The sequence below is a fragment of the Marmota marmota genome, unplaced genomic scaffold (assembly GCF_001458135.2).
Source record: "Marmota marmota marmota unplaced genomic scaffold, marMar, whole genome shotgun sequence".
Classification (NCBI taxonomy): Eukaryota; Metazoa; Chordata; class Mammalia; order Rodentia; family Sciuridae; genus Marmota; species Marmota marmota.
Window position 1 is genome coordinate 8120709 of NW_025999853.1, and position 27138 is coordinate 8147846.

Below are 27138 nucleotides of genomic sequence, written 5' to 3' on the forward strand. Positions count from 1 at the left end.
AAGAATGGTAATTCACAGTGGAAATAAACATCACAAGGACACTATGTCTTATTATGCCATGTTCCTCTATGATTAAGCTGCCCTTTCATTTCTTGTAAGAAAGGAAGGGCATATTTTAAAAAAAGGTGCACATTAGCCAGGCGCAGTGGGTGCACGTCTACAATCCCAGTGATGCAGGAGGCAGAGGCCAGGAAAACCACAAGTTCCAGGTCAGCTGCAGCAACTTATAGTGAGGCCCTGGGTTTAATTATGCAGTTATCAAAACAAATAAAAAAACAAAACCAAAAAAACCCCAAACAAACCAATCCACCAAAACACAAGTGTCAGATGATAATTCTATACTATGCATTATGAAAATACAGGCAAAGTGGTATTTGGGATTTTTTATTTTTATACACATGACAAGATTTTACACCAAGAATAGTCAGTTAAATAGTACAAATTTACATTCATGAGGAATGTTAAAAAAAATTCAACTAAAAAACCCACTTCTTCCTGTGACCCACAATCCCAACATTTTACAGTGCAGGGGAGAAGGGGGCTGGGGAGCGTCCAAAACAAGTCTCTCCCCCGCAAAAAAATGACTTAAATTTCACATTCTCTCTCCACACAGGATCCAATGGTGAGAGTATAATTTACAATTCGTCTTTTTCAGCTGTAGATTGCTGTGAAAACAAAAACAATAAAATGTTAAAAGCTAACAAAATCCCCAGTTTACAGAAAGGCCTTTCTTAAGACTGGCTGGAAAAAAAGAAAGGGCATTCTTACAGAAAAAATTTGCTCAAGAACTTCAATTTGATATCACTATCAGATGTTTCTAAGTAGATGTCTGTTAAGATCCTTGCTCTAGTCGTAGCCCTAACTTTGTCTCAACTAGAATTTAGTGAGAGCTAAAGGTGCAACCCCACTCTTGCTGACATACCTTTGCTGTTTCTTGTTCTTCTTCTTCTGTTCCTGCGTCCAATTCTTCTTCATCTTCGTCCTGCTCTGTGTCTTCGGCTATGTCTTCAGCTGTGTCTTCAGGCTCTTCTTCTGGTTCTTCTTCCACCTAAGGACAACATCCATGAGCCCATCGATACCTTGGATCTAGTTTCATTTTGCTTTAATGTGTAAGATCACTCCTATTATTCAGAACCACAGAGTAAACCCCTTAACTAGAGTTAACAGTCAAACTAAAAAGGAGGACAGGTGAAAAGAAAAGGATATAAAAGAGGGGTTTTGCATCATTTATAGCATAATGCCTGAACTATGGGGATGTCAGTCAATTATTTCAAAAAACAAATAATTTCAAAAAGTAGAAATATGGTTTGGGGTTGTGGCTCAGCAGTAGAGCACTCCCTAGCACACATGAGGCCGTGGGATGAATCCTCAGCACCACATAAAAGTTAATAAAGGTATTGTGTCCAACTACAACCAAAAAATAAATATTTAACAAAAAATAAAAAGTAGAACTCCGGCAAACTTTTCAAAGCTACCATTTTTTTTTTTTAAAGAAAGTTCCAACTTCCCAACCATATTTTCCATCTTTTTTTTTAATATATATATTTTTAGGTGCTGACGGACCTTTATTTTATTTATTTATTTATTCATTTATTTATATGTGATGCTGAGAATCAAACCAGTGCCTCACACATACTGGGCAAGCACTTTACCACGGGGCTACACCACAGCCCCAGCTACCTCCCTTAATCATGCAAAGGCCCCTGCTTTTGGTGGTATTAGGGTTCAAAGGGTGTTTTTTATTTTTGAGATAGTCTTGCTAAGTTGCCAAAGCTGGCCTTGAACCTTAGCCTTCCAAGTAGCTGGGATTATCAGGGATGGACACTACTTGTGCAGGAGCCTACTCTTAGAAGAAAACCTATGTGGATGGGCACTGTGGTGTACACCTGATACCATGTCACCAGAAAAAGGATTGGGGATTCGGAGGTCAATTTGGGATACAAAAACAAAACAAAAACACAAAACAACAACAAAACGCAACCAACTTATGTGGGAAGGTTGGGGATACAAACCTTTGCTTCAGGGTCAATGTTTAAACTGAGGCGAAGCATTCTTTCTATTCTATCTCCATATGCTTTAGTGTCTGGCAGAAGGTATCCTGACCGAAGAGTTGCCGTTTCAAACAAAACCACAGCAAGATCTAAAACCGTCTTGTCATCTTCATCTTCCTGAGATGGAAGAAGTTGCACTTGATTAACGTTTTCAGATTTAAGACAACAAAGAGGATCCCCAGTGCAACATTACTCACTTTAACTCGGCGAAGCATGTCTCTGATCAGTGGATGTCTGGGATTAATTTCAAATGTTTTCTTCTGACTGGCATAGTAACTGTGAAGGGACAAAATGAACATTAACAAAACATCAAATTTTAGGGTTCATACATTTCTCTTACCCTAACCTTGATAATTACAGAGAATATGTATTGGAAAAAATCAAAATGTATTTATATTACTCCCTTTTAAAGGCAGATATGCATGGCTAGAAAAAGTGAAATAAAAGGAAACTAATTTTGGGGCTGGGATTGTGGCTCAGCGGTAGAGCGCTTGCCTCACACAGATCCTCAGCACCACATAAAAAAGGAAGCTATTTTATATTTAGTGAAGAGTCCCAAGTACCTAAAGCAGTGCTGAGTGGGTGACCTGATTTAATGTCTGCACATTCCCTTAGTCTTACTACTGTAATTGAAGCACTGCCTCCCAAGTTCTGGGTGCCACTTGAATGACACTTTCTCCACAATGCCTTCATCTACATGGTTCCAAAACGAATCTAAGACAGGGAAGAACCACATCTATCCCTACCCCTGATATAATTGTTACCTATGTAAGGCTTAGGTTGTGCCTTGATCTGTCATCCTGACTAGTCTCAATGTCTCAAACACAGAAGATTTGTCTACTTCTGACTCACAGGCACAGTAAGTTCAATTGTTTGTTAAATGGAAGGCAACTTCCTGTTAATTAAACATTTACTGAAATTGACAGACACTATCAGAAGACATAAGTATTATATGTTGATGAGCCATCATGCCCAGTATGACTTCATATAACCTAATGCAAAAGTAAAAATATGTAGAACAGATTAAGAAAATCTCCATTTGTTTGTAAAACATTATGCAAAAATGCATGAGTTAAATGCCTTTTCTTTACCAATCCAAGGGGAAATCCCTTTGTAAACTTTCTGTCTACCTAATACACAGGCAGTGGAGGGCACTCAACCCTAGGCTCTGTATAGAAGCAGGTGTTTGGACAAAATCTAGCATGCTGGCAGGGCTCTCCCTCCCCAGGGTGCTTACTTGGTGGAGATGTCCTTGCCCGTCTGATATGCCTGGGCTTTCATGATCCTCTCCATGTTGCCAGACCATCCGTACTGGCTGGCCACAAGAGCACACGGAGACTCTGTCAGGCGCTGTGATACCACAGCTTTTTCAATCTAAGGGTGAGGAAAAAAAGTTGGTATCAGGTATGGCCACTTAGAAATTGTATTTCAACTTCCTAAGATTTCGTCACTTAAAATCATGAACAAGGGTAGATCATAAAAGAAATTTTCATTCAGTTTAGGAAATCTTCAGGGATGCTCTTATTTAATAAACTGAATTTTTCAGTCAGAAAAACTTAAAACACCAATCCCCACCCAACTCCGTACAGGGAATTGAAGCTAGGGAGGCTCTACCACTGAGCTACATCCCCAGTTTGTTTTATTTTGAGGCCTGGTCTTGCTAAGTTGCTCAGGCAGGTGCCACTGGGCATGGCAACACCAACTTTTAAAGCATATAAAACAAATTTACTTGTAAAACTTAAGTTATTATAATAGTAATGTTAAACCATAGAAAAGTTTTAAGTTCTTCCTCCCAAGAATGTAATCAATAATTTATTTCTTAAATATGGGTGCTAAAATTTCAATTTATAATTTTCAAAAGAATACCTTGTCCTTAAGGGCTTTATCTTTCATCCAGTTGAGCAGAGGCTCAAATTCCTTCTCAGTTGCTTCTCGACTCTCCTTAGTTTTCTCACTTTCATCAAATTTCACTCCTTCCTTGGCAACATTCTGAAACCTCTTCCCATCAAACTCAGGAAGGGCCTGAATACAATATTCATCCACAGGTTCTGTGAGGTAAATGACTTCATAGCCCTTTTTCAGAAGTCGCTCAACAAATGGAGAAGATTCGGCCTATAAAATTAAGGGAATTAATGAAAATCTTCCAAGTTTGGCCTTGGCATAATCATCTGTCCTACTAGCTAACTTATATAGCATCAGTAGAGCCATCTGAAAAGTGATTATTATTAAGAAGTGACTATCCTGTCAGTGACAGACCAGTCCTGAGAACTACTATAGTCACAAAATTAATTTGTCCTTTTTTCCCCTCAAGAGTTGGCTCTAAATCCCCAGTTTCCCACCAAGATCCCTGAGGGCTGTACATGTATACTTCACCTTACCTCTTTTCTGCTGGACCCAGCCATGAAGTAGATTTTGTCCTGTTTCTCCTTCATTCGTTCCACATACTGGTCTAGACTAGTAATATCAGTTGGATGATGAGATGACTGGAATCTAAGAAGTTTAGCAAGACGTGTTCGATTAGAGTGGTCTTCAATCACACCAAGCTTGATGTTGGTACCAAATTCTTTCCAAAAAGTATCATTGTATTTCTCATCAGCAATCTTCTTGATCATGTCTAGCGTTTTACGGACAAGCTTCTTCCTGATCACCTAAACAAAATTCAAGGGTAATAGATTAGAAAAGTCCATCTCAAAATCTTTTGAGAATGTAAGGGTCCAGGGGAGCAATAGTGAAAGATACAAAGACATGCACCATCACTGCTGTTGAAGGGGTAGGGAATGGAGGAACACTTGTACACCAGACTGAGCTGAAATTAGGCTCAGTGTAAATAACCACATTGTGGATCTGTTCTTTTCTCTTTTTGTTTTGGTACCAGGAATCAAACCCAAGGTTGCTTAGGCTGGCCCTGAACATGCAATCCTCCTGCCCCAGCCTTCCAAATCAATGGGGATTACAGGTGTGTGCCACCATTCCAAAACACACTGTGCCTTCAATGTTGATATTCTAATTTTAGAACTGATGCTAAGTTGCTAAGGCTGGCAACTAATCCTCTTGCCTCAGCCTCCTGAGTTGCTGGATTACAGGCATGTGCAAATGACGCACTAAAATTCTTTTTAGAATCTAAACAAAGTGAATAAATGGGATATTTCCAAATATTTTAAACAGAAAACTAGAAAGTCTTCTAATTACAAAATTACTGGGGGAAAAGATTTAATGAAAGGCTTGATAAATTAAGTGGTATGTGATAAAGCGTATTATGATAAATTTGTTAATTGTGGAACAGGTAGTAGGTATATACAGATATTCACTGCACAATTTTATTGTTTTTTCCATTTGTTTGAAATCTTATTATTAAATGTTAGGGAGAGGACTGGAGTTGTGGCTTAGGGGCAGAGCACTTGCCTTGCATGGGTGAGGTACTGGGTTCAATCCTCAGTACCACATAAAAATAAAGATATTGTGTCCATCTACGACTAAAAAAAAAAAAAAAAAAGGGTTAGGGTTAGGGAGAAAGAAATCAGATTCTTAAGATCTGATAATCCCAGAGTGATAGTTCGTTCTTTTGAATGGTCAAGGATTAGATTCAAAATCTATTCGCTTCACTAATTGAGTCTGTCTTCGGAATCCAATCCAAGAGCAAAATGGCCAGTCTCTGTAGAGCCCTCACCTTAAGCAGTTTATGTTGCTGAAGAGTCTCACGGGAAACATTTAAGGGGAGATCATCTGAGTCCACCTGCAGATGGCAAAATAAAGTTCTGTGAGCAGTAAAACACTGGAATAAAAGCAACGCCAAACCTTCCCCAAAACCCAAGACAGCAGAAAACAAAAAACAACAAGGCTAGAATCCCCACTCCAGCATCCCCAGCCCCCAATCTTTAGATACTCACAACACCCTTGACAAAATTAAGGTACTTAGGCATCATATCATGGAAGTCATCTGTGATGAACACGCGACGCACATACAGCTAAGCAGAGAGAAGAGAACAGTTACTTTCTAGAAATCACACCTTCAAAATTTAAACACAGCTTATACTACACTAAAGACTCACCTTAATGTAATCGCTCTTCTTTGATCCATATTCATCAAATAGACCACGTGGAGCAGATGTGGGCACAAATAAAATTGATTTGAAGGTAACTTCCCCTTCAGCAGTAAAGTGGATATAAGCCATGGGGTCATCACTTTCCTAAGGAAGGTTGGAATTCAGTCATTCAAGAGGCACAGGAAAAAGAAGTGCAAAGGCTAAGCAATAGCAGGGAAGGAACATCACACCCAGTCTAAATGACAGAATTATATAAACCACTTCATGAAAAAGTACAAGGACAGATTTCCTCCATGAAATTTGGTCTCCAGCAATGCATATAAAGAGGGACATAAATACCAATGGTCACAAATTTTCTGGGTCTTTTTTATCCATTACTGAACCCATATTAGTTTTCTGGGTATGTTAAAATTGATTTCACGTGTCCTAATTTTAAAATATGGCTTCTAAATATTTTAAAATCACACGTGGCTAACATTGTCTAATACAGTTGCCCAAGTAATACATGCAATGCACTTTCAAGTTCATGGAAATCATGGAATCAGACCAAGAGTTAAAACCTACAGGATGTGGAATAAAGAGAAAAGAACAAATACTGTCACAGAACACAAGTTTTATATATCCATGCTAAGTCCTTTAATATACTGTATTAGTTGTTCAAAATGCTATCTGGAGAAACATTAACTTAAAACAAACAGTCAAACATAAATCAACCCTAATTTTGGAATCTCAAAGAGTTAAAAAATATATAATATATAGGATTAAGGAGGAAATAACTTTTAGTCCCCAAACTATTTTAAAACATTTTCATTTACTATCTCTTCCATGGGTTCCTCCACATGGTCACATATCATATTTAGTTAAACTAATATGGTAATGTTTTATCTGCTCCTTATTCTAACATAATATTTACCTTTGAAAATGATTTGTAGAAAGCTTTGTATTCATCATCTTCTACTTCTTTTGATGGTCGCTGCCATATTGGTTTGATATCATTCATAAGTTCCCAATCCCACACTGTTTTTTCAACCTGAAGTTAACAGTATTTGGTTAGTTTAGTTAACCCAGTTGGAACCGTTAACTTCAGTGAGTTTCAAAAGAATAAAGCACCAGAGGATACCTGTTATCTGGCATAGTTTCTGGCCCTGGATCAAATACTTTAAAAGCAAAGTCCCCACACCCCATGTTTATCTAATATATATAATACAAAAAGGCAACTGGCTAACATGGTAACTAATAAAAGCCAATTAACTGCTGGGTGTTAAGGCAAGAGGATGGCAAGTTTGAGGCCAGGCTAGACAACTTAGCTAGATCTTGTCACCATAAATAAAAAGGAAGGGGGATATAGTTTAGTGGTCAAGTACCACCAGGTTCAATCCCCAGTCCCATCCCCCCTCACCCCACACACACATACCATAAACCCAACAGGTTAAAATGTCATTTTTTGAGAATTTGCTTGCTTAGCACATGCAAGACCCCCAGCACCACCAAAAAAGAAAGCAAGACAGCCAGCTAATATTTTACACTAGGGATCCCTCAACAACTACAACCAATACTTCTACTTTGCTAAGAAAAAACAAAACAAACAAACAAACAAAAAACATCACCACCACCACCAAAACTCTACTTTTCAATTCCAACATAAAAGAACAAGAAGCTGCAGAAAGTTTTTTTAGGAATTTAAAATTCAGAATACATAAGCCACCAGTCCTAGGAAGTATAGAGAAGTCAGAAATTCTCTTCATAAAGATGACCCATGTTTGATACTTAAAACCTAGGACAGCACACATAACATGCCAATAAACTGCGTTTTAAAGCTCGGGTCACCTGGAAAAAGGAGAGCTCTAAAAACTGAAGCTTCTCTCAAATTAGCCTGGACACACATGGGTTTGCAGGCTAAGCAATATTTTAAGCTGGGGGAGGAACCGGACCTACTTTTTTAGTTTTTGGTTTCTTCTCTTCATCCTCTTCTTCTACTGCAGCTTCATCATCAGATTCTTCTTTTTCTTCTTTGGCTGCTTCTTCTTCTTCCATGGGTTCTTCCACAGTTTCAGTCTGTTAAAGATAAAAGTACAATTATGGTTAAACTCATGCATTCAAGAACTCTGGTTTTATAAAATGAAAAATTACATTATAGCTCAACTAAGTAAACCCCAGTAGTATCGATCCTTGACTTAAAGAACCACATTTAACTTTCACTGTTACATGTTAAACATTTAAATATATGCCAAGATAATAAGTTTTACTGATTAGATTTACCTTGCTGCTCCATACATAAATGGGAAAATTGATAAACTGCGAATATTTTTTGACGAGATTTTTAATTGTATCCAATTCAAGGTAATCAGATGCTTCTTCTTTTAAGACGAGGCTGCAAGGAAAATAACCCATTCAGACATATTCAAGATTTAGAAAATTTGATTATAAACTTCTCTAAATATCTTGTTAATGGTAATAGCCGACAGTTCTATGTAATCCAAGATGTCCCCATTATTCATGTTAAGAACTGTCCATCACCAACAGGGCTTGTGAGCTAAATATACCACATGTGGACATACTACAGGACAGAATCTTCCCTTAAGTAGAAAACATTTTAGCATAAAACAAAAATGTTGGATTTCTTTTTTCAAGGCGATAAAGCATGAATGAAACATTCTGGAGAAAAATAGAATTACATGCATTCTTGTGGCTCTTACTCTGTTTTTCTAGAAATGAATAATTATTATAAATAATGATTCCTAATAAAAACATGATTCCTTAAAAAACTAGCAATTAGTTGCCATAATGGACAGCGAATGTCAGAACATTTCCACTATTTGATTGGGCAGTGTTAGTTTACCGTAGCACAGCCCACTCTTCTGCAAATCTCTCCCCCACCTACAAGTCACAACATATTCCCAAAGAAGCAGATAGCTCATATCAATGTTTGTGCTCCAAGTAAGGGAAATGGTATATTCATGTTATCCCTGTCTCAGAAAGCTTATTATAGTTTAGTGGCAACTGCCAATAAGTAGAGGACATGAGAGCTTAGCAAGGCAACTAGGTAGGTCTCTGATCTCAGGGTACATGTCCTAGTGACATGGGGGAGATAAGTTCTATTTTGGATACAGCTAGAGGCTGATGGTTCGACAATTTAGTTAAGGTGTTAAAAGGCAAGTAGATACGTGAGCACAGAGCCTAAATCTAGGCAAGGGGTTGGCCAACTATAGCTGGCACCCATAAAATCCTGTATTAGGACACATCTTCATATATTTTGTATTATTGTCTTTAAGCCAAAATGGCAGAGTTGTGATGAACCTTATAGCCCACAAGCAGAAAATAATTATTAGTTGGCTTTTTATAAGAAAGTCTACTGATTCCTCATCTATACTAATAATATGGATTTAAGAGAATCTAAGGCCAGGGCAGTAGATAAAACTGTATGAGGAACTCAGGGATGATGAGGAAAGGGTGGAAATTTAGAGAAAGAGATTATTAATATTCAAGAAAGAAGGGGCTAGGAATATAACTCAGTTGATAGAGTGCTTGCCTTGCATGCACAAGGCCCTGGGTTCAATCCCAGCACCACCAAAAGGAAAAAAAATAGGCAAAGAAAATTTTTGAAAAGACAAGTATGGTTATGAAGACTACAAACTCACTAGTGTTTGAAACTAAATAAACAATGTCAATTTATAAAAAAACCTCTGATTTCACTGGATTTAGCAACAAAGTTCACTAATGACATATTTCAATAGGAAAGGTGGATAAAAATCAAAACAGTGGGCTGGACTGAGGTGTAGACAGAAGATCAAGTAAGGCAAAGGCAAGTACTGTCAGCCTTTCATATCCATGGGTTTCACGTCAATAGATTCAACCCACCAGAAATCAAAAATGTTACGTTACTGCTGACTTGTTCCATGCAGTCAGGCCTATGAAGGTTAATTATGGCTGCCTCTGTACCAAACATGTCAATTTTTGCATTGTCTTTATTCCCTAAACAAAACAGAATAACTATTTTACATCATATTAGGTACTATAAATAATCTAGAGATGGTTTAAAGAATATGGGAGGATGCATGTAAATCATATGCAAATACTTATGACTTTATATAAGGATTTGAGCATCTGTGAATTTCAGTATCCATGGGGGTCCTGGAACCAATCCCCAGCAGAAAACTGCAGAGGGGGAGAGGGCGTGTGCCAGAAAGTAAAGGGGGCCCATGACATGCTGCGGGGAAAGTAACCTAGAGGGAAAATCCTGACTTTAATTTAAAAAAATGGGGAAGAAATTTATGCTTAGTCTTTGGGAGCAGCTTTAGGAAAAAAAATGTGTAACACCTCTCCATGTAGTAGGAAGGACAAAAGTAATTTTATCAAACATAAATTTCATGATCTCATTTAATTCTCACAAATCTCTCAGAATGGTACAGCAGTAGCTAATTTAGTGCCAGGAACAGAAGTAGAACTTGACTGAACTGCCTGGTACTTCTGTTTCATCAGTCAAATATAAGAGGAAGTCACTCTGTGAGGCAGGATCTTCATCTTGTCATTTCCTTGACTTCTTTTTCTTCTTCCTTTGGCCTTTCTACACAAGTTCCTCAATGTGTCCAGCCCTTTTCCCACCCTCAAATATTATATTCAAATTATGAGAGTTGTTCAAATTCCTCATTTAATAAGCAAGGAAATTAGGGCCCATAAAAAACCACTTGCCCAGAGAACCAGAACTGGAGACTCAAGATTCTCACTATGATTATTAATTCTTATTAGGAATCAGTAATACTCACGTGATTGTTGTTCCCCGTCCTAGAGTATTTCCTCGTGGGTCAGCAATTACAGAAAATTCATTGGAGTCAGACTCCCAGATGTGCTGGGTATCATTGTTATGTTTTGATGTGACAATAACCTTATCTGCTACAAGGAAGGCAGAATAGAAACCAACACCAAACTGGCCAATCAATTCAGAAGTTGACTGGCTATCTTCTTGTGCTTCAGTCATTTTGTTTAAAAATTCACTTGTCCCAGATTTGGCTATGGTACCAAGGTTTTTAACCAACTCTTCTCTGGTCATTCCTACACCAGTGTCTGTGACATGTAGTAGGTTTTTCTCCTTGTCACACTAAAAGCAAGACAAGAACCAGATAGTTACCCTCAAAGGAAAAAAATTTATAGAAAAATAAATTTTATGTTTTGCCTATTTCTTTGATAGGAAACAAAACATTGACTCTATACTTGAATGATTCCTATAATAGGAATCTGTGGTGATCATTCATGTTCTTCAATAAACACCCCTGGCTCTGTCTCCACAAAAATGGTAGGATTTTATTTCCTTCCATTTTTGAGTGAGGCCATGTGATTAGTTCTGGCTAGTGAGTTGCAAGTGGGAGCCTAGTGGTAGCTTTCAGGTTGAGCCTTTAATTGGTCTGCAACCCTCTGAGCTCTGTGTGTCATGGCAACCAGCTACACTCCAGATGGCTGTTCAATCAGCCCAAGTCCTGGTGGAAGGATGAGGTAGAGTAAAAGCCTATGTAGCCTATGGAATGATTTAAGCCAGAAGTCAGCATATTTTTCAGTTAAAGGACCAGACATAAATATTTTTTAGGCTTTGTAAGTCACAGGTCCCTGTCACAATGATTACTGCCAGTGTAGATGAAAGCAGTCATTGATACAAATGGATACAGCTGTGTTCTCATAAAACTTTCTTATAAAAATAGGCAAACAGATTTGGCCCACATCCTAGTTTGCTGACTCCTGAGTTAAACAACTGAAACTACGGGGTTACTTGTCACTGTAGACTAAGGTTGCCTTTCTTGACCAATAGGGCTTTCCTTTCTCTAAGGATTCAAGAGAAAAAGATTATCTATGCTTACCTTAATTTTGACAGTTAATTCCTCATTTCCAGAAAGCGCATTTTCATCAGTTAGTGATATTAGCCTTATCTTATCTAAAGCATCAGAAGCATTGGAAATCAGTTCTCTCAGGAAAATCTAAAGTCAGATTTAATACACTTAGATTAGCTTCAAGATACAACAAGAAGTTGAATTTCACGTGAAACATACTTTATTTCTCCTTTGTATCCTTGAAAAAGCACTCTAAACTTTTTAATGATATAGGGATGGTTTTATTCATTGGTAAAAGGATTGTAGCAACTATAACATACCCGAACTGGTTAAGAGTAGTAACTTTATTCTCCTACCAGTGATTTTCAGGTATGCAACACACAAAAGCTTATATTTGTGTGAATGCCCTTAAAAAATCAAGTATTTAGCAGACCATGAACATATCAGAAGGGAAAAGGAAAAGAAAGAAAAATATCCAATGCTCCCTATCCCCTGCATATATTGGTAGCAATTCTTGTACGTATTGGGTCAACTTGGTCAACTACCTACTTGGAATGACTATATACTTAAATTTACTATGAAAAGAAACAAATATGCCACTGTACAAAGACAAGACTATCCTAACTACATGTTGCTTACCTCTTTATTTTTATATAATGAATTGATGATAAGTTTCATCATCCTGTTAACTTCAGCTTGGAAGGCAAACTTTTCAGATTTCTCTCTAAGTTCTCTTATTTGTGATGCATTTAATCCATCCAACTGTATAGCTTCTTCCTCTCTAAGAAAATCAGATAAACAAATACTTAGTTGCCTTCAAAAATATAGCCGGTGATGAGAACACAAATGGCCTCTTAAGATTGTCTTGCAGGTTAAAAGGGCAAAATATAAATTAAGGACTTCAAAAAATTTTCACCGAGTCCTAAAAGGCCAAAATTTAAAACATTGCTCAAATGACAGAAATTCTGTTTTTTAAATTGCTAAGAATATATAAGGAATCTAAATGAAGGTCGTTTCTAAGGTCTTAGAAAATTTATTAACTAATATTCTGAAATAGGTATCAACATAGTTTTCAAAGGAATTCACTCCATTTTTGTTTTTATTTTTCTAGTTCTGGGGATGCAACCCAGGGCCTAGACTGTGCTAGACAAGAACTGTACTGCTGAGCTACATCTCTAGCCCCTCATTCAACTTTTTGGATCAGTTATTACTAAAGGCAAATTAAGAGTCAGGAGATGCTTATGTGTGTAAATAATTCCATATCTCTAACATTTTCAGGTATTTGAACTCAGAATGTTATACTTAATCTGGGTCTTTGAAGAAACCAAAGCACCTACTGGATCCCACAACCTTCTTGGGGCTTATCTATATAGTTGCAAATGAACACAGACCTCTGTACTACTTCATCATCTGTCCTTGAGCCTTCTCTGCTTTTGCCCAGGTCCTCTTCCACTGTACCATCCACATCGACTTCATCGTCGGCTCTAACTGACCCTGAAGAAAGATTGAACATTGGAAAACTCTTCAACATTGTTGCTTCCTTAGCTTCGCAGAATATGCTCAAACAGGGCAAGGGTAGGTGTTGCAAAATCCAGTGGGTAAATGTGGGAGGTGGGGGTGGAAGAAAGGATCTACTTAAGTCAGCACATTTCTTATTTAAGTTGAGATGCCGAGGTCCCCCAGTAGAATCTGAAATACGGAGGCGGCCATCTCTTCCAAACAGCGTCCTCCCGATTCTTTATAAATAACGTTTGGCAGAGCGATACCAGGCCCCATCTACACCCACACGTGTTGCGCACAGCCGAGACAAGGCCTCCAACTGACCAAACCAAAACTTGGGCCTTTCTTTTCATGGGTCAGAATACAAACTGATTTTGTGCAACTTCTGGCTCGGGAAACTGAAATTGGGCCCAGGGTGCTGAGAAGGGGAAGAACCAAGCTGGAGCAAAACTGAATTAAACACCCAGACATTGCCATTCCGCTGGCGACAGGCCCCACGCTCCGGAGACCGGCCTCTAAGAACCGAAACGGGCTCGCGAGGAGTCCGCAAGGCTGGGGGAAGAGGTCCTCCAGAGCGGACAGGCAAAGGTTGCAGCGGCCGACAAAAGTCCTCCGGGAGGGGCATCCGCAACACTCCCCGGGGAACGAGAGCCCGAGAGAGAGAGGCCCCACCCCGGTAGCTGAGACCTCGGATCTGCAGGGGATTTAAATCAACCTGTTCGGTTTCTTTTCTTTCCAGAGGAAGAAGAAAGTAAAGGTAATCCCCTGAGCCTCTTTCGAGGAAAGGCAATGGCCCGTGTGGCCCGCCGCAGGCCCTAATATCCCCATTTCTGGTCCAACGCCCCCAGAACCTTCGAGAAGCGGCCGAGCTGGAGGAGGGGGGGTGTCCTGTCCCCTCAGATCACTCACCGAAGGTCAGGAGGATGCAGCAGAGGCCCAGCACCCACAGGGCCTTCATGGCGCGTGGCTGGTGAGTCTCAAGTCTCTTTTGACCGCAGGAGCCGCCTCCGCCCCCCCCACCGCGGAGCTCAGATCCTCACACCTCTAGCCGCGCGGTCCGCCCACTACACCCTAAGCAGGTCGGGCCGCTTTTCACCCCGGCTTCTCGCGGGCGGGGGACGGGAAACACGAATCTACCAATCGCGCCGCACCACGCACCCTCTGTACCCAATCGGTACGCGTGGTGGGGACCAGAGTCCACCAATCGGAGCTGTCCAGGTGCGGTGTCCGATGTCCGAAGCGTGGCTCCTTCCGATTGGTCTCCCGTAGCAGCTTTTGTCCAATCAAATGGCTCCGCGGGCCCTCACACGCGGGACCACCCCTTTGCCTGGGAAGACTTGGCCTCTGAGGGAAGCCGTCCAATGAACGTAGCTCGCAACGCGTCCATCCTCTAAGAGGGGTCGCGGTGGAACCACTTCCGGATCCTAGAGAGCGTTTCTTCCGTGACCAGGGGGAATGGTAGCCATGGCAACGCGCTTTTTACGTTTCTCCCGTCTAGAGTCACGGAGCGAGCCCTTTCAGCCCGACGTTCGCAGCCAGCTTTGTATCTGGCAGTGCTTCTCGGAAAAGAAAAACACGTGAGGCACTGAAAATCCTCCGGAACGCTTTTGGATTGGGGTGGTGAGAAACCACAGCTCCCGGCGTGCAACATACTAGGCCTACGCTGTTTTGAATGCTGGGAATCGTAGTCTTTGGCCTCTGGGCCAACTGCGTAGTTTGGCCCTTTCACATTCTCCCGGCGTCTCTTTGCGGGAACTCTGTCCTCCGTGTTTTGGGATTTATAAATCGTTCTGACTGCAGCAGACATCTGTGATTACTCCAAGGCTCCAGCGTACACAGCTTTCAGAAGGCCGCCGCGCCTTGGCCAAGGCCACCCTATGTTCTGGGGGTGGGCCCCAGTCTGGGTTCAGCCTTTGACTCGGGAACACGCGTTTCCTAATCTGTCATTTAGCGCGTTATGTAGGCAGCTGGAGCCTTCACTCCTCTGCGCACTCAGTGACCGGAATCCCCAAGACCTTGCTTTGCAGAAGTGGGTGATGGGATCCCCCTCCCCCGAGGGAAATCTCTAGCATCTTTGATGCCTTTGACTCCCCCACAGTGTGCAAAGGGGGCCAGCCACCTGCCGGTCCCAAAGCCCCTGCTGTAAGTCAGGTGGAGAGTGTGGTGGTAAAGTCCGTTCTAACACAGAAAAGGAAAGGCCACACCTGCAGATATTTGAAAGCAAAACCTGCGGTGCTGCAAATGAGAACAGAATTGTCGCTTTGTAACTTCATAGAAATACCCTGTCCGCCTTCTGGAAGGCACGTAAAACACCAGGTGTCTCTCCTGTAACGGAAGTCCCTCACACCAAGCTAGTGCCTGTGGAAATATTTTCTGTCTCTTTAACGGTGTTTTTACCCACTCCCCACCGTCATCAGCGCCTCTTCTCCAAAATACACGCCCCTATTGCTTCCTCCAGCAACGCGGAACTTAGGAATTTTGTTTTCAGATAACCATCTGAATTCCTGACCACAAACTTTTAGGTGACAATAGGTCATTGTCTTTTTATAACTTTCCATATTTAGGCTTGCCAATCTTGATTTTTGTGGTTGATGGTTTTCATATTGTGGTGATGCCTTATTTACATCTGCCCAATTTACCTCCATTTGTTGTTAGTAAGCAGAGGGTAACTTGCAAAGCACGTCTCTGCTTCTGTGCTTACATTTTTGTTGTTGAGAGGATATTAGGGTGATGATTACATCAAGAAATCTGAATTAGCTTTTGTATATTTTAACCCTTTTTTGCTTGTTTTTAGAAAAAGATGAGTCCCATCACTTTTCTGCATTTGATAGCTCAACTTCTTCATCTTTTTCTTATTTATGAACAAATAAGCCATCAGTTCTGAAACTGTGAATGCCATCTTAACTGGTCACTGGTGGGTAGTTTGTGCTGCACCTGGGGGAACTGAGACTGAGAAGTGCCTTCTGAAATAGAGCCACTGCTTGTGGGAAGAAGTTTTTGCAGATGATGATGAGAATTCCTGAGGTAGGCAGAGCACAAAACATTAGTCTGACTCAGCTGTGCTCTTTTAAGACAAGATCTCTGACAGATCTTGTCTTAAAGAAGTGGACAGTTTCCTGGATTCCTAGTCTTGCTGTCCCTGGCAACCCCCTTCTCTTCACCTCTTTTGACTTTTAAAGTGTCACTGATCCCTAATTCCTATTTTGGCCTATCTCCCCTAGAACTGCACTCCCAGATAGTTTGTAACCTTTCAATCTGATTCTCTTGCTTCCCAATTTTAGTTTTTCCCTTTGACACTGTATTTCCATGGATGCTGCTACTGGAAACGACTACTTTGTTGTTATGCTGCTTTTGAATGCCACTAGATAGCATCCTGCCTTGCAGTTAACTTGGAAGGAAAAACCAGATAGGCAAAGGAACGCAGTTAGGGGCAATGAATGGCTGTCCTGGTAGGCAGGTGTAGTTCAGCAGTGTAAAGTCAGGGAGAATACAGGAGACCAAGGCAGGAAAGCAGGTGGCATCAAGGAGCATTGAAGAATGGGGTGGGTTGGTTGATTGGTTTCTTCCTTTGTTCTTTCACTTACTAATTCAGCAAATGTCGAGGACCTGGTATTTGCCAGGTATTATGCTAGGGGCTGGAAATACATAGATGAGCAGTATATATATGATCTCTGTACTGAACTTCAGCTAATATTAACAATGGAGTTGCATCGTAAATGCAAATATCTTGTTTAAACTCAAGTACAAAAGAATGCCAGGCAAAGTAGTATCAGCAAACTTTTGGGGCTGATAAAAATACCCTTAATCTTGATATTGGTGGTGGTTAAGACTATCGAAGTATATACTTTATTTATTTACTTATTTATTTATTTATTTATTTAAAGACAGAGAGAGAGAGAGAGAGAATTTTTTTTTTAATATTTATTTTTTAGTTTTCGGTGGACACAACATCTTTGTTTGTATGTGGTGCTGAGGATCGAACCCAGGCCGCATGCATGCCAGGCAAGCGCGCTTCCACTTGAGCCACGTCCCCAGCCCTCGAAGTATATACTTTAAAAGGATGATTTTTTAAAATAAAAAATATGAACAAATGAGTATAACAAAAGAGAGAATCCAAAAATAAGGGTTTTAATTTAATAAGTGACAAAATGAGATTTTAGGGGACTAAAGATAGTTTACTTCATGAATGATGCTAGCCTTGACTGGTTACCCATCTTAAATATTTATTGAGATGGATATTTTCAATAAAAATATTTTTAAGTGTACAGTTCGATAGTTTCTCATTTAAAGAATACAACAGCAACTGTCATTTTAGACAACAAAAACACTTAAAAACCATTTTAGTAAGAATCATGAACCAGACAGGGATGTCCATTATTATCAGTATTGTCTCATACTCTTTAGTAGGGTCTTATAGTAAGAAAATAAGTTGATATAAATTTTAGAAAAGTTGAAGTTCTTCATTTTGAAAGTCATTCTATCTGGTGACAGAACTGTATATCCCAGAAACTCAAGAGACTCTAGCTTTTTAAAAATGTTGAGAATGAATATGAGAAACTGGTATATTACTGACTTGAAGATAAATCTATTAAAATCAGTAGTCTTGGGGCTGGGCTTATAGCTCAGTTGGTAGAGTGCTTGCCTCGTATGCATAAGGCCTTGGGTTCAATCCCCATCACCACACACACACACACTCACACACACACACACACACACACATAAACACACAAATCAGTAGTCTTGTTCTAATTTGCAAATAACACAGAAATGGAAATTTTAAAATTTTTCATGTAAGAGGCAAAACATAAAATATATAGGGATAATAAAGACTTAGTTTGAATATGAAGAAAACAATAGAATATCAAAGAATATAAAATAAAGGAACTTGGGTCAAGTTCCATAACCTATGTATTATCTATTGCTGTGTAGCAGATTATCTCAAGCTTGCAGCTTAGAACCATACACATTAATTGTCTCACACGGTGTCTGTATATCAGGAATCTAGGAATACTTAGCTGGTACTTCTGGCTCAGTTTCTCAGGAGCTTGCAGTCAAGATGTTGGCCAAGGCATAAGTCACATCTAGAGGCTTGAGAAGGGCTGGATCCAAGACCCAGAACCCTGCAGGAGCTCTGATGACTCATAACCAAGCTCAGAAATCACAGGTGGTCATTTTTGCAATAAGTCTACTCAGGGAGAGGGAGGGTTATGCAAGGGTGTGAATACTGGCAGTCAGAGATCACTGGGGTTGATTTGGAGGCCAGCTGCTACCACACCCTAATTGCAGAGAAAGCTGGAAAAGGTTGGACATGGCCCTGGGTTCAGCTTCCCTCAAGAGAGATGGGCTCAGAATCATAAGTTGGGAATTTCTCCAAATATAGGAAGAAGGGGAAGAGACTTTAGATTCAGTCCAGTCAAAAAAAAAAAAAAAAAGATCAATGTCTAATCAAATTTGAATATACAAACAAATGAATACAACAAAAAAGAACCAAAAATAAGTTGTTTCAATTTAGTATGTGACAAGAGTGAGACTTCAATTCAGGGGAAAGATAGTTTATTTCATAAGTGATGCTAGCCTTGACTGGTTATCCATCTCCAATATTTAATATTTTCTTTGCAATTCTAAAATTTAAATTAACAATGATAACTTGATTCAGAAATATGTTGGAAGGATATTTCTTAATGAGAAGTTCAGCCTGGCAGTGTTAGAAGAGGAATTTAAAAAGAAAAAGTTTACAAGATACTTATTATTTAAGGCCTGCTATTACTGCTGCAAAAATTAATGTTGGAGTCAGACCCCAAGACAGGATTTAAGTAACTGCAAAATCCACACTCAGCCTCTGAAAGTGTACCTCACAACATGGAGGTGCCACAGTGATGTCACTTGCTACCATCAGGTAGATGAGAGCATAAATAGCATTGACTCCCCTAGTGCAGAAGTAGAATCCTTTGGGATGGGGTTGTGGCTCAGCAGTAGATTACTTGCCTAGCACGTATGAGGCCCTGGGTTCAATCTTCAGCACTACATAAAAATAAATAAGTAAAATAAAGATATTGTGTCTGACTAAAACTAAAAAATAAATACTTTTTTTTTTTTTTTTTTTAAAGAAGTAGGGTTGGGGATGTGGCTCAAGTGGTAGTGCACTCGCCTAGCATGGGTGGGACCCAGGTTCGATCCTCAGCACCATATAAAAATAAAAGGCATTGTGTTGTGTCCATCTACATTTAAAAAAATAAATATTAAAAAAAGATATTGTGTCCACCTAAAACTAAAAAATATATATTTAAAAAAAAAAGTAGAATCCTTTCAATTCTGTGTCAATCTTTCTTAGTATACCAAGAGAAAGTCAGTTTGGTACAAGTTTGTCTTCAATATCTCTCCAAAAGTTAATTTTCCTTTTCAATAAAAAGAGAACTAGAATTTAATCACATTGGTTTTAATGCATATGATCAATGCTATATGATAAGGATTTTCCCTTTAGTAACAAAAAATTTCTAGCAACATTTTTTCTGTTTAAATTATTATAAAAAAATATAAAAAGTCATGCCCTACTTTTTGTTTCTTCTGTCTACTCAAAAACAATTGTTTTCTTCATTTAGGTCTTTTTGCTTTTAATGTTTTTCAGTTAATCACTCTCCCTGCCCTGCAAAAATTGGAAAGACTATCAGCAGTTGTGAAGCAGGATATAGAGATAATAATTTTTTAATTTTAGATTTTAATTATGTAGTAATTGATTACAGAAGCAATTTTGCCATAATCTCACATTTTAAAATAGCTGCTATATTTGTTATTCTGAACTTTTCTTTCTTGTGTGCATTCACTTTAATAATAGGAGTAAATATTGTTTCTTCCTAGGCAGTGTCTTTTTTTTTTTTTTTTTTTTTAAAAAAAGAATTTTTTTTTTTTTTAATATTTATTTTTTAGTATTTGGCGGACACAACATCTTTGTCTGTATGTGGTGCTGAGGATCGAACCCGGGCCGCACGCATGCCAGGCGAGCGCGCTACCGCTTGAGCCACATCCCCAGCCCAACCTAGGCAGTGTCTTAAACATTGTGTATTTAGTAGCTTAACTTCTACCACTCTGATATAATGTTATCTCTATTTTACAGATAGGAGACTGAAGCACAGTGAATTTAAGAAATTTACTTGTAAGGACTTGAATCCAAAGAATTGGGTCTTCCGAGCTTGGACCTTTGGCCTTTATACTGTGCTGTTTCCCATCTTTAGTAATATTATATTAACACTGTTATTGTTATGGTCCATTATTATTCCTTTCCATAAAATACTTATTTATAAGCATTTTACCTTTGCTGTGTGGTCTCAGATTTTTAAAGAACCAAGTTTACTTTGGCAGAATTTAAGTGTTCAAGTCATAAGCTTTGATGAATGTCTATCCCTGTGTTACCACCACTATAATTAAGATATGGAACATTTCCATTGGCCCAAAGGGATCACCTGTGCCTCTTCCTATTTATTTCCTCCCCAAATCTGCAACAGGTGACAAATGAGTGACTTTCTGTCACCATTCTAATTTGTTTTACTTCCTCTTTGACCTATGAGTTATCATTATGCTATGTCACTTGTCTTTGCCTTGTCCCAGAGTCTTTTTTTTATGAATAATGATATAATAATTACTATATAATTATAATATTTAGGGGCTCGGGATGTGGCTCAAGTGGTAGCGTGCTCGCCTGGCATGCGTGAGGCACTGGGTTCGATCCTCAGCACCACATAAAAATAAAATGAAGATATTGTGTCCATCTAAAAACTAAAAAATAAAAATATTTTTAAAAATAATATTTATAATAGAGTCCCATCAGGCTACTTTGTTGGTGTATTTGAATAGTATATCCGTTTCTATCCCCCCTTCTTTTTTTTTTTTTTTTGATGAGGTCTCACTGTGTTGCTGAGCCTGGCCTAGAACACCCACCTAGGATCAAGTGATCCTCCTGCCTCAGCCTCCCAAGGAGCTGGGACTACAGCTGTGCACCCCCACTGCACGTGGCTCCAGCCTTTTCCATTGATTTTATCTATCTCTTCACATTTAGAGGGTATTTCTTCTAAGCAACAGATATTAGAGTCTTTGCTTTTTTTTTTAATCTTATCTGTCTTATCTGACAATCTCTTTAAGTTGTACTTATTTATGTTTGATTTAATTAATTATTTTATTGCATTTAAGTCTGCCATCTTGTTATTTGTTTCCTGAAATTTGTCCCAGCAGTTTTTTTTTTTTTTTGAAGTATTTTTAGTTATAGACGGACACCATACCTTTATTTTATTCATTTTTCTTTACATGGTGCTGAGGATCAAACCCAGTACCTCACCTACTAGGCTACACCCCAGCCCCTAGCTGAGTTTCATTGTTTTGTTTTGTTCTCTTTTTCTTCGTTTTTTGGTACTTATTATTTCCAATTTATCTCTGCTATTGGCTCATTGGTTATGTCCCTTCTTAGGGCATTTATTAGTCACCCCAGGGTTTGCAATGTACATCTTTCATTTACTGCTGCCTGCCTTTCTATATTGTGCCATCTTGTGTGTAGTACAGGAACCTTAGACAAGCCCTCCTCAAGCCCACTCTCGTGTTCTGTGCTTCTTGCCTTTTACCTCTATGTGTGTCATAAACCTCACAGTGTACTATGCCTGTTTCTTTTTTCTTCAACTGTTAGTTATTTTTGGAGTGATCAATATAAGAAAAATGTCTTTCATTTTTACCATTTCAGAACTCTTTATTATTTTGGGCAGATCCAAGTTTCTGTCGGCATCACATCCTGCTCTATTGGGCCTCCTTTAGCATTTATCATAGCCCAGGCCTGCTAGCAGTCACTCCTGTGTGTCTGAAAAAGTCCTAGTTTCCCTTCATTTATTTTTGATAGGACTCTGGGTTGGCCATTTTTTCCTCTTTTAGTGTTGTACTTTAAATAAATTGCTCACTTATCTTAGAGCTTGTGTAGTCTTATAATAAATCCTCTGTAATTTTTTTTCTCTGTGTGATGTTGTCTAGGTGTTTTATTTATTTTCCTCTTTTTATTTATTTTTTGAGTGTTCATATTGCTCAAGTTTATCTGAGATACTTAGGTTGGTGGTTTGATGTCTTTCATTATTTTGGGGAAATTCTTAGCTGCTTTTTCTTCAAATCGGTGTGCTCACTGATTCTTTCTTCTACTGTATTTAGTCTTTAAATAAGGTTAATGAAGGAATTCTTTATCTCTGACATGTTTTTTTTCTTTCTGATATATCCTTTTTTGTGGGGGGGGAGTAATACTGGGACTTGGAGTGCTCTAGTACTGAGCTATATCCCAGCACTTTTTATTTTTTTTATTTTTTTATTTTGCGACAGGGCCTCTAAGTTTCTGAGACTGGCCTTGAACTTGGAATCCCCCTGACTCAGCCTGGTGAGCCGCTGACCTTATAGGCATGTGCCACAGTGCCTGGCTAGTATTTCCATCTTATTCTCTTTCATAGTTTCCATCTTTTTACTGAAAATTTACATCTATTTATGCATGTGTTACATCTTTTTCATAGATTTTTAAAAACCTTTTAATCATAGCTACTCAAAACTTGTCTGAAAGGGTCAACATCTGGATCATGTCTGAGTATGGTTCTGTGGATCGATATATCTATTGAATATGGATATTTTGTGTTTTTTTCTGTACTGGGATTGAACTAGGGCCCCATATGTGCTGGGGAAGTGCTCTACCACTGAGCAATATTCCCAGTTTTTAAAATATTATTTTGAGACAGGATTTTGCTAAGGTGCTGAGGCTAGTCTTAAACTTATGATCCTCCTGCCTCAGCTTCCCAAGTAGCTGGGGTTACGTGCATGTGCCACCCTACTTGGCACTGATGGATTTGTTTTCTTATAGCATATTTGTATGTCCATGATTTTTAAATTGAAATCTAGACATTGTATTAGAACTAGTTGAGGCTCAGTGTTACAGTTTGGATATGAGGTGTCTCTCAAAAGCTCGTGTTAAGGAATATTCAGAGGTGCAGTGATTAGATTACGAGAACCTAACCAAATTGGTCCATCCTAGTTTGGATGTACTAAGTGGGTGGTAATTGTGGGCAGGTGGGGCATGGCTGGAGGAGATGTCCCTGGGGATATGTCCTGGAGGGGTGCAACTTCCCAGTGGTTGCTTCCCCCCACGTTCTCTGCTTCCTCCCTGCCATGAGTGGAGTAGCTTCCTTCTGCTGGGCCCTCCTGCCCTGATGTTCTGCCTCCCCTCGGGTGGAGAGCAGTGGAGTTAGTCGACTATGGACCGAATCTCCAAAATTGTGAGCCCAAAATAAACTTCCTCCTGTAAGTTGTTCTTGTCTGGTATTTTGGTCACAGCAATGAAAAGGTGACTAATATAGTAAGATAGATTATATTAATCCCTGGGTCTTGTTTTGATCAATCTGTGAGTGTGAGAGTTGAGTCAATGCTGTTAGGATTGATCCGGTTTAGCTTTCATTGTCCCGTTGAGACCTTCCATCCAGCTGAGGCCTCAGATTCCTCCAGTGCTGAGCTGCTGCCACCTTTTTGTAGGGTAACAGCGTTTGTTTGTTTTTTTTCTGAGAGCTGCAGTCAGCTCTTCGCTTCCAGCTCTCCCCAGGTTCACCTTGCCCAGTCCCCGCTCTGAGCTCCTGGTCTTCCTCCTGCTCTGGTAGACTGCTGTTTGGCGTTACTTGGTGCTGACTCCACCAGCTGGAGGGGGCGCTCACTATTGTCTTTGGCCTCTCTGGGTGAGACTGGCCGGAGTACTTTGGCGCTGGGGGGAAGGCTCTTTTCAGGGTTTCTGCCCGCCTCCCCCAGGTATCCCAACTCTGTGTGTGTTCTCCTGCCGCTCTGGGAGGCGTGTTAAATCTCTTGGCATCAGCACCGTGTTCTGAGCTCAAGATGGTTTCCTGCTTCTCCCCAAGGGTTAGAGGACTTTTCCCTCTCTCTTTCCCCAGTTGCAGTTGGCAGTGGTTCCAGAAACTGTGCTCTTCTCCCATTGGCTTATGCTTTGTGTAAGGAGAGGTCTGGGGATGTGAGCAGGGTTCTTGCTGTTCCACAGCACCTGCCAATCACTTCCTATGGGCCTGGTGCTCCGTCTGGTCTCCTATCTTGTCCTTAGTTTTTTTTTCTCTCATGGGACACAGCCTGTGAGCTTCCCTACATATGGACTCCTGCTATGCCACACCCTTGGACTAGCCCACTCTTGGCCTTTAATTCCTTAGAAATTAACATTTTTTTTTGTTGATGTTTTCTTACTTGATTTTACGGTAGCTTTTCTCCTATGCTCCACCACCAGTTTGTGTCCCAACTGTCCTTGAAGGGACCTGTCCCTCTTTTGATTCCAAGTTACTTGTTTACCTTAGGACCTCAGGTCTCTGATCAGCTCCAGAAAATTTTTAATTTTATAGTTGTTCTCATTATTAGGGTGGTTGGAGCAATCTTTTGGATTTCTGCATCCCAAGGAAGAAAGGAAACACCCCAGAGGCTTTTGGTATACTTTATTATTTCCCCAGTTAGGATGAAGATCTCTGAGACCTGCAGATCTGGGGTGTGGCTGTGGGCCCCCAGGAGGGAAGCACGGAAGTTTGTCTTGCTTTCCTGCGGGAATCTACCAAGGCCTTCTCAACAGAATCTCCCAGAGTCTATAAATATCTAGAATTTTCAGGGTTTAAGCCTTTTATTGCATGGGAGGAGCAAGGTGAAGCCTGGCTCTTTATGCACTGCTGAGGCCAAGGGCCTGTTAAGAGTTTTCCATTATCAGCCTGGATCCATAGAAGTCCCTAGATAGCATGGCTTTGTTTTGTCTTGCTGTTTTATAGATTTTTTAAAATCACTGCTTTTTGGGACTGGGGTTGTGGCTCAGTGGTAGAGCGCTTGCCTCACATGTGCGAGTCACTGGGTTCAATTCTCAGCACTGCATATAAATACATGAATAAAATAAAGGTCCATCAACACTAAAAAATTTTTAAAAATCACTGCTTTTTATAGGCCTTCAATTGTGGTGTTCTTTTGCATGATTTTACATTTATTCTGCTTAGAATTGAGCTTTGTAGAATCCATGGGTGCACAGTTTTCATAATGTTCGGCATTTTTTTTAGCAGTTGTTTCTTCAAGTATTGTTTTTCTGTCCTTTCCTCTTTCTCCCCTCCTTCTGGGTCTCCAAGTTGAGAACCACTTGATATTGCCCCTCATTATTGAGGCTTTACTTGGTTTCTTTTGGTATTTTTGTTTGGTATGTGAAATGTACTTCAGTTTACATATTTTTTGTTCTTATGTTTTCAAGTTCACTGATTTTTTTCTTCTGATAATTTTTTTTTTCTTGGTAATGAGAATGTAACCCAGGGTGCTTTTCACTGAACTGCATCCCCAGCCCTTTTTTAGTTTTAATTTTATTATTATTTTTTTTAAATTTGAGAGGAGGTCTCAATAAGCTGTTTAGGGACTCACTAAATTCCTGAGGCTAGCTTTGAACTTATGATCTTCCTGCCTCGGCCTTCCAAATAGCTAGGATTACTGGTGTGTACCACCATGGCAGAAGGTGACTTTTTGCAAGGGCCAATAACCTATCTCTAGTTTCCTACATGATAGTGAGAGGTCTATTAAAAAAAACCCATGATGTTTATTCTGTCATTTTTTAGAGCTTTTTTGGTAAAATGGTGTAAGATTGTGTTTAAAAATTATTTTTTTTTCTGAATTGTCACCTATTTATTATAATATTGCTCATAGGATAGGGTTTTCTGCCCCATTTCCAAAAAATGAGTTTATGGATTTTCATGACAGAGTCTTATCTCTGTCATATGATGGCATTATCATGTTCATGTTCTGGAATCAGGCTGAGCTGGGTTAAGATCCTGGCTCTCCATTTCTACCTGAATGACTTTGGACCTGTTGCTTATCCTGCTTGAACTTTTTGTTTCTTCATCTATAAAGTAGGAATGCTGTTATTTTCTGTCATAGGATTGTTGAGACAATTCAATGCAAAAGGGTTAATGCTTTTTTTTGATACCTGGGATTGAACGCAGGGGCACTCAACCACATCCCCACCCCTATTTTGTATTTTATTTAGAGACAGAGTTTCACTGAGTTGCTTAGTGCCTCCCTGTTGCTGAGGCTGGCTTTGAACTTGTGATCCTCTTGTATCAGCCTCCCAAGCCCCTAGGATTACAGGCATATGCCACTGTGCCTGGCTAGGGTTAATACTTTTTTTTTTTTTTTTTTTTTTTTTTATGTCGTAGATGGACAGAATACCTTTTTTTTTTTTCCTTTTCTTTTAATTTTTATGTGGTGCCGGGGATCAAACCCAGTGCCTCACACATGCTAGGCAAACCCTCTAGCACTGAGCCACGACCCCAGCCCTAGGGTTAACATTTTTAAAAACAGTACTGTGCTTTTAAAAAAATTGCCAAATGCTTATAACATCATGTGTTCTTCCACAAGTAAAAGCAACAAACATAACCAGAAAAGCAACATTTGGTATGGAAATGAGTTGTACCAAGGAAAAGCTTATAAAACCAGGTAGTTTTCTTTATCTTGTTTTTTTTTTTTTTAAACATCTCGCAAGCATAATGATGTTGTTAGAGGCTGTGTGTTTTTCCATTAACTCAGTGGAATTAAATTCTAGCCCATGTAGGTGAATGGAATGTTGTGTGAGCCTGTAAAATTTAAGATTAAAAAAAAAAAATCACGGGTTCCTGGAGTCAGACTTCCTCTCATCTGCCAGCCACATTCTTGGTCTTGATACTTTTG

General features: G+C 39.5%; 2 protein-coding genes across 2 annotated transcripts in view; one reads left to right on the top strand and one right to left on the bottom strand.

Moving 5' to 3' along the window:
* Window positions 1–368: 368 nt before the first annotated feature.
* Hsp90b1 (heat shock protein 90 beta family member 1) lies at window positions 369–14518 on the bottom strand. Its single transcript, XM_015482837.2, has 18 exons — window positions 14320–14518; window positions 13302–13404; window positions 12550–12691; window positions 11941–12057; window positions 10858–11189; window positions 8354–8465; window positions 8030–8149; window positions 7008–7124; window positions 6101–6238; window positions 5939–6016; window positions 5719–5784; window positions 4430–4699; window positions 3918–4163; window positions 3289–3425; window positions 2249–2327; window positions 2013–2168; window positions 923–1048; window positions 369–665 (listed from the first exon to the last, which is right to left on the bottom strand). The coding sequence occupies exons 1-18, from the start codon at window positions 14366–14368 to the stop codon at window positions 636–638; spliced, it is 2418 nt and encodes an 805-aa protein (XP_015338323.1). The 5' UTR covers window positions 14369–14518; the 3' UTR covers window positions 369–635.
* Window positions 14519–14764: 246 nt separating this feature from the next.
* LOC107139954 (putative tetratricopeptide repeat protein 41) overlaps window positions 14765–27138 on the top strand; it is an 84434-nt gene continuing 72060 nt past the window's right edge. The window contains 1 exon segment of the mRNA XM_015482838.2: window positions 14765–16434. The gene's annotated coding sequence lies outside the window, so the exon portion shown is untranslated.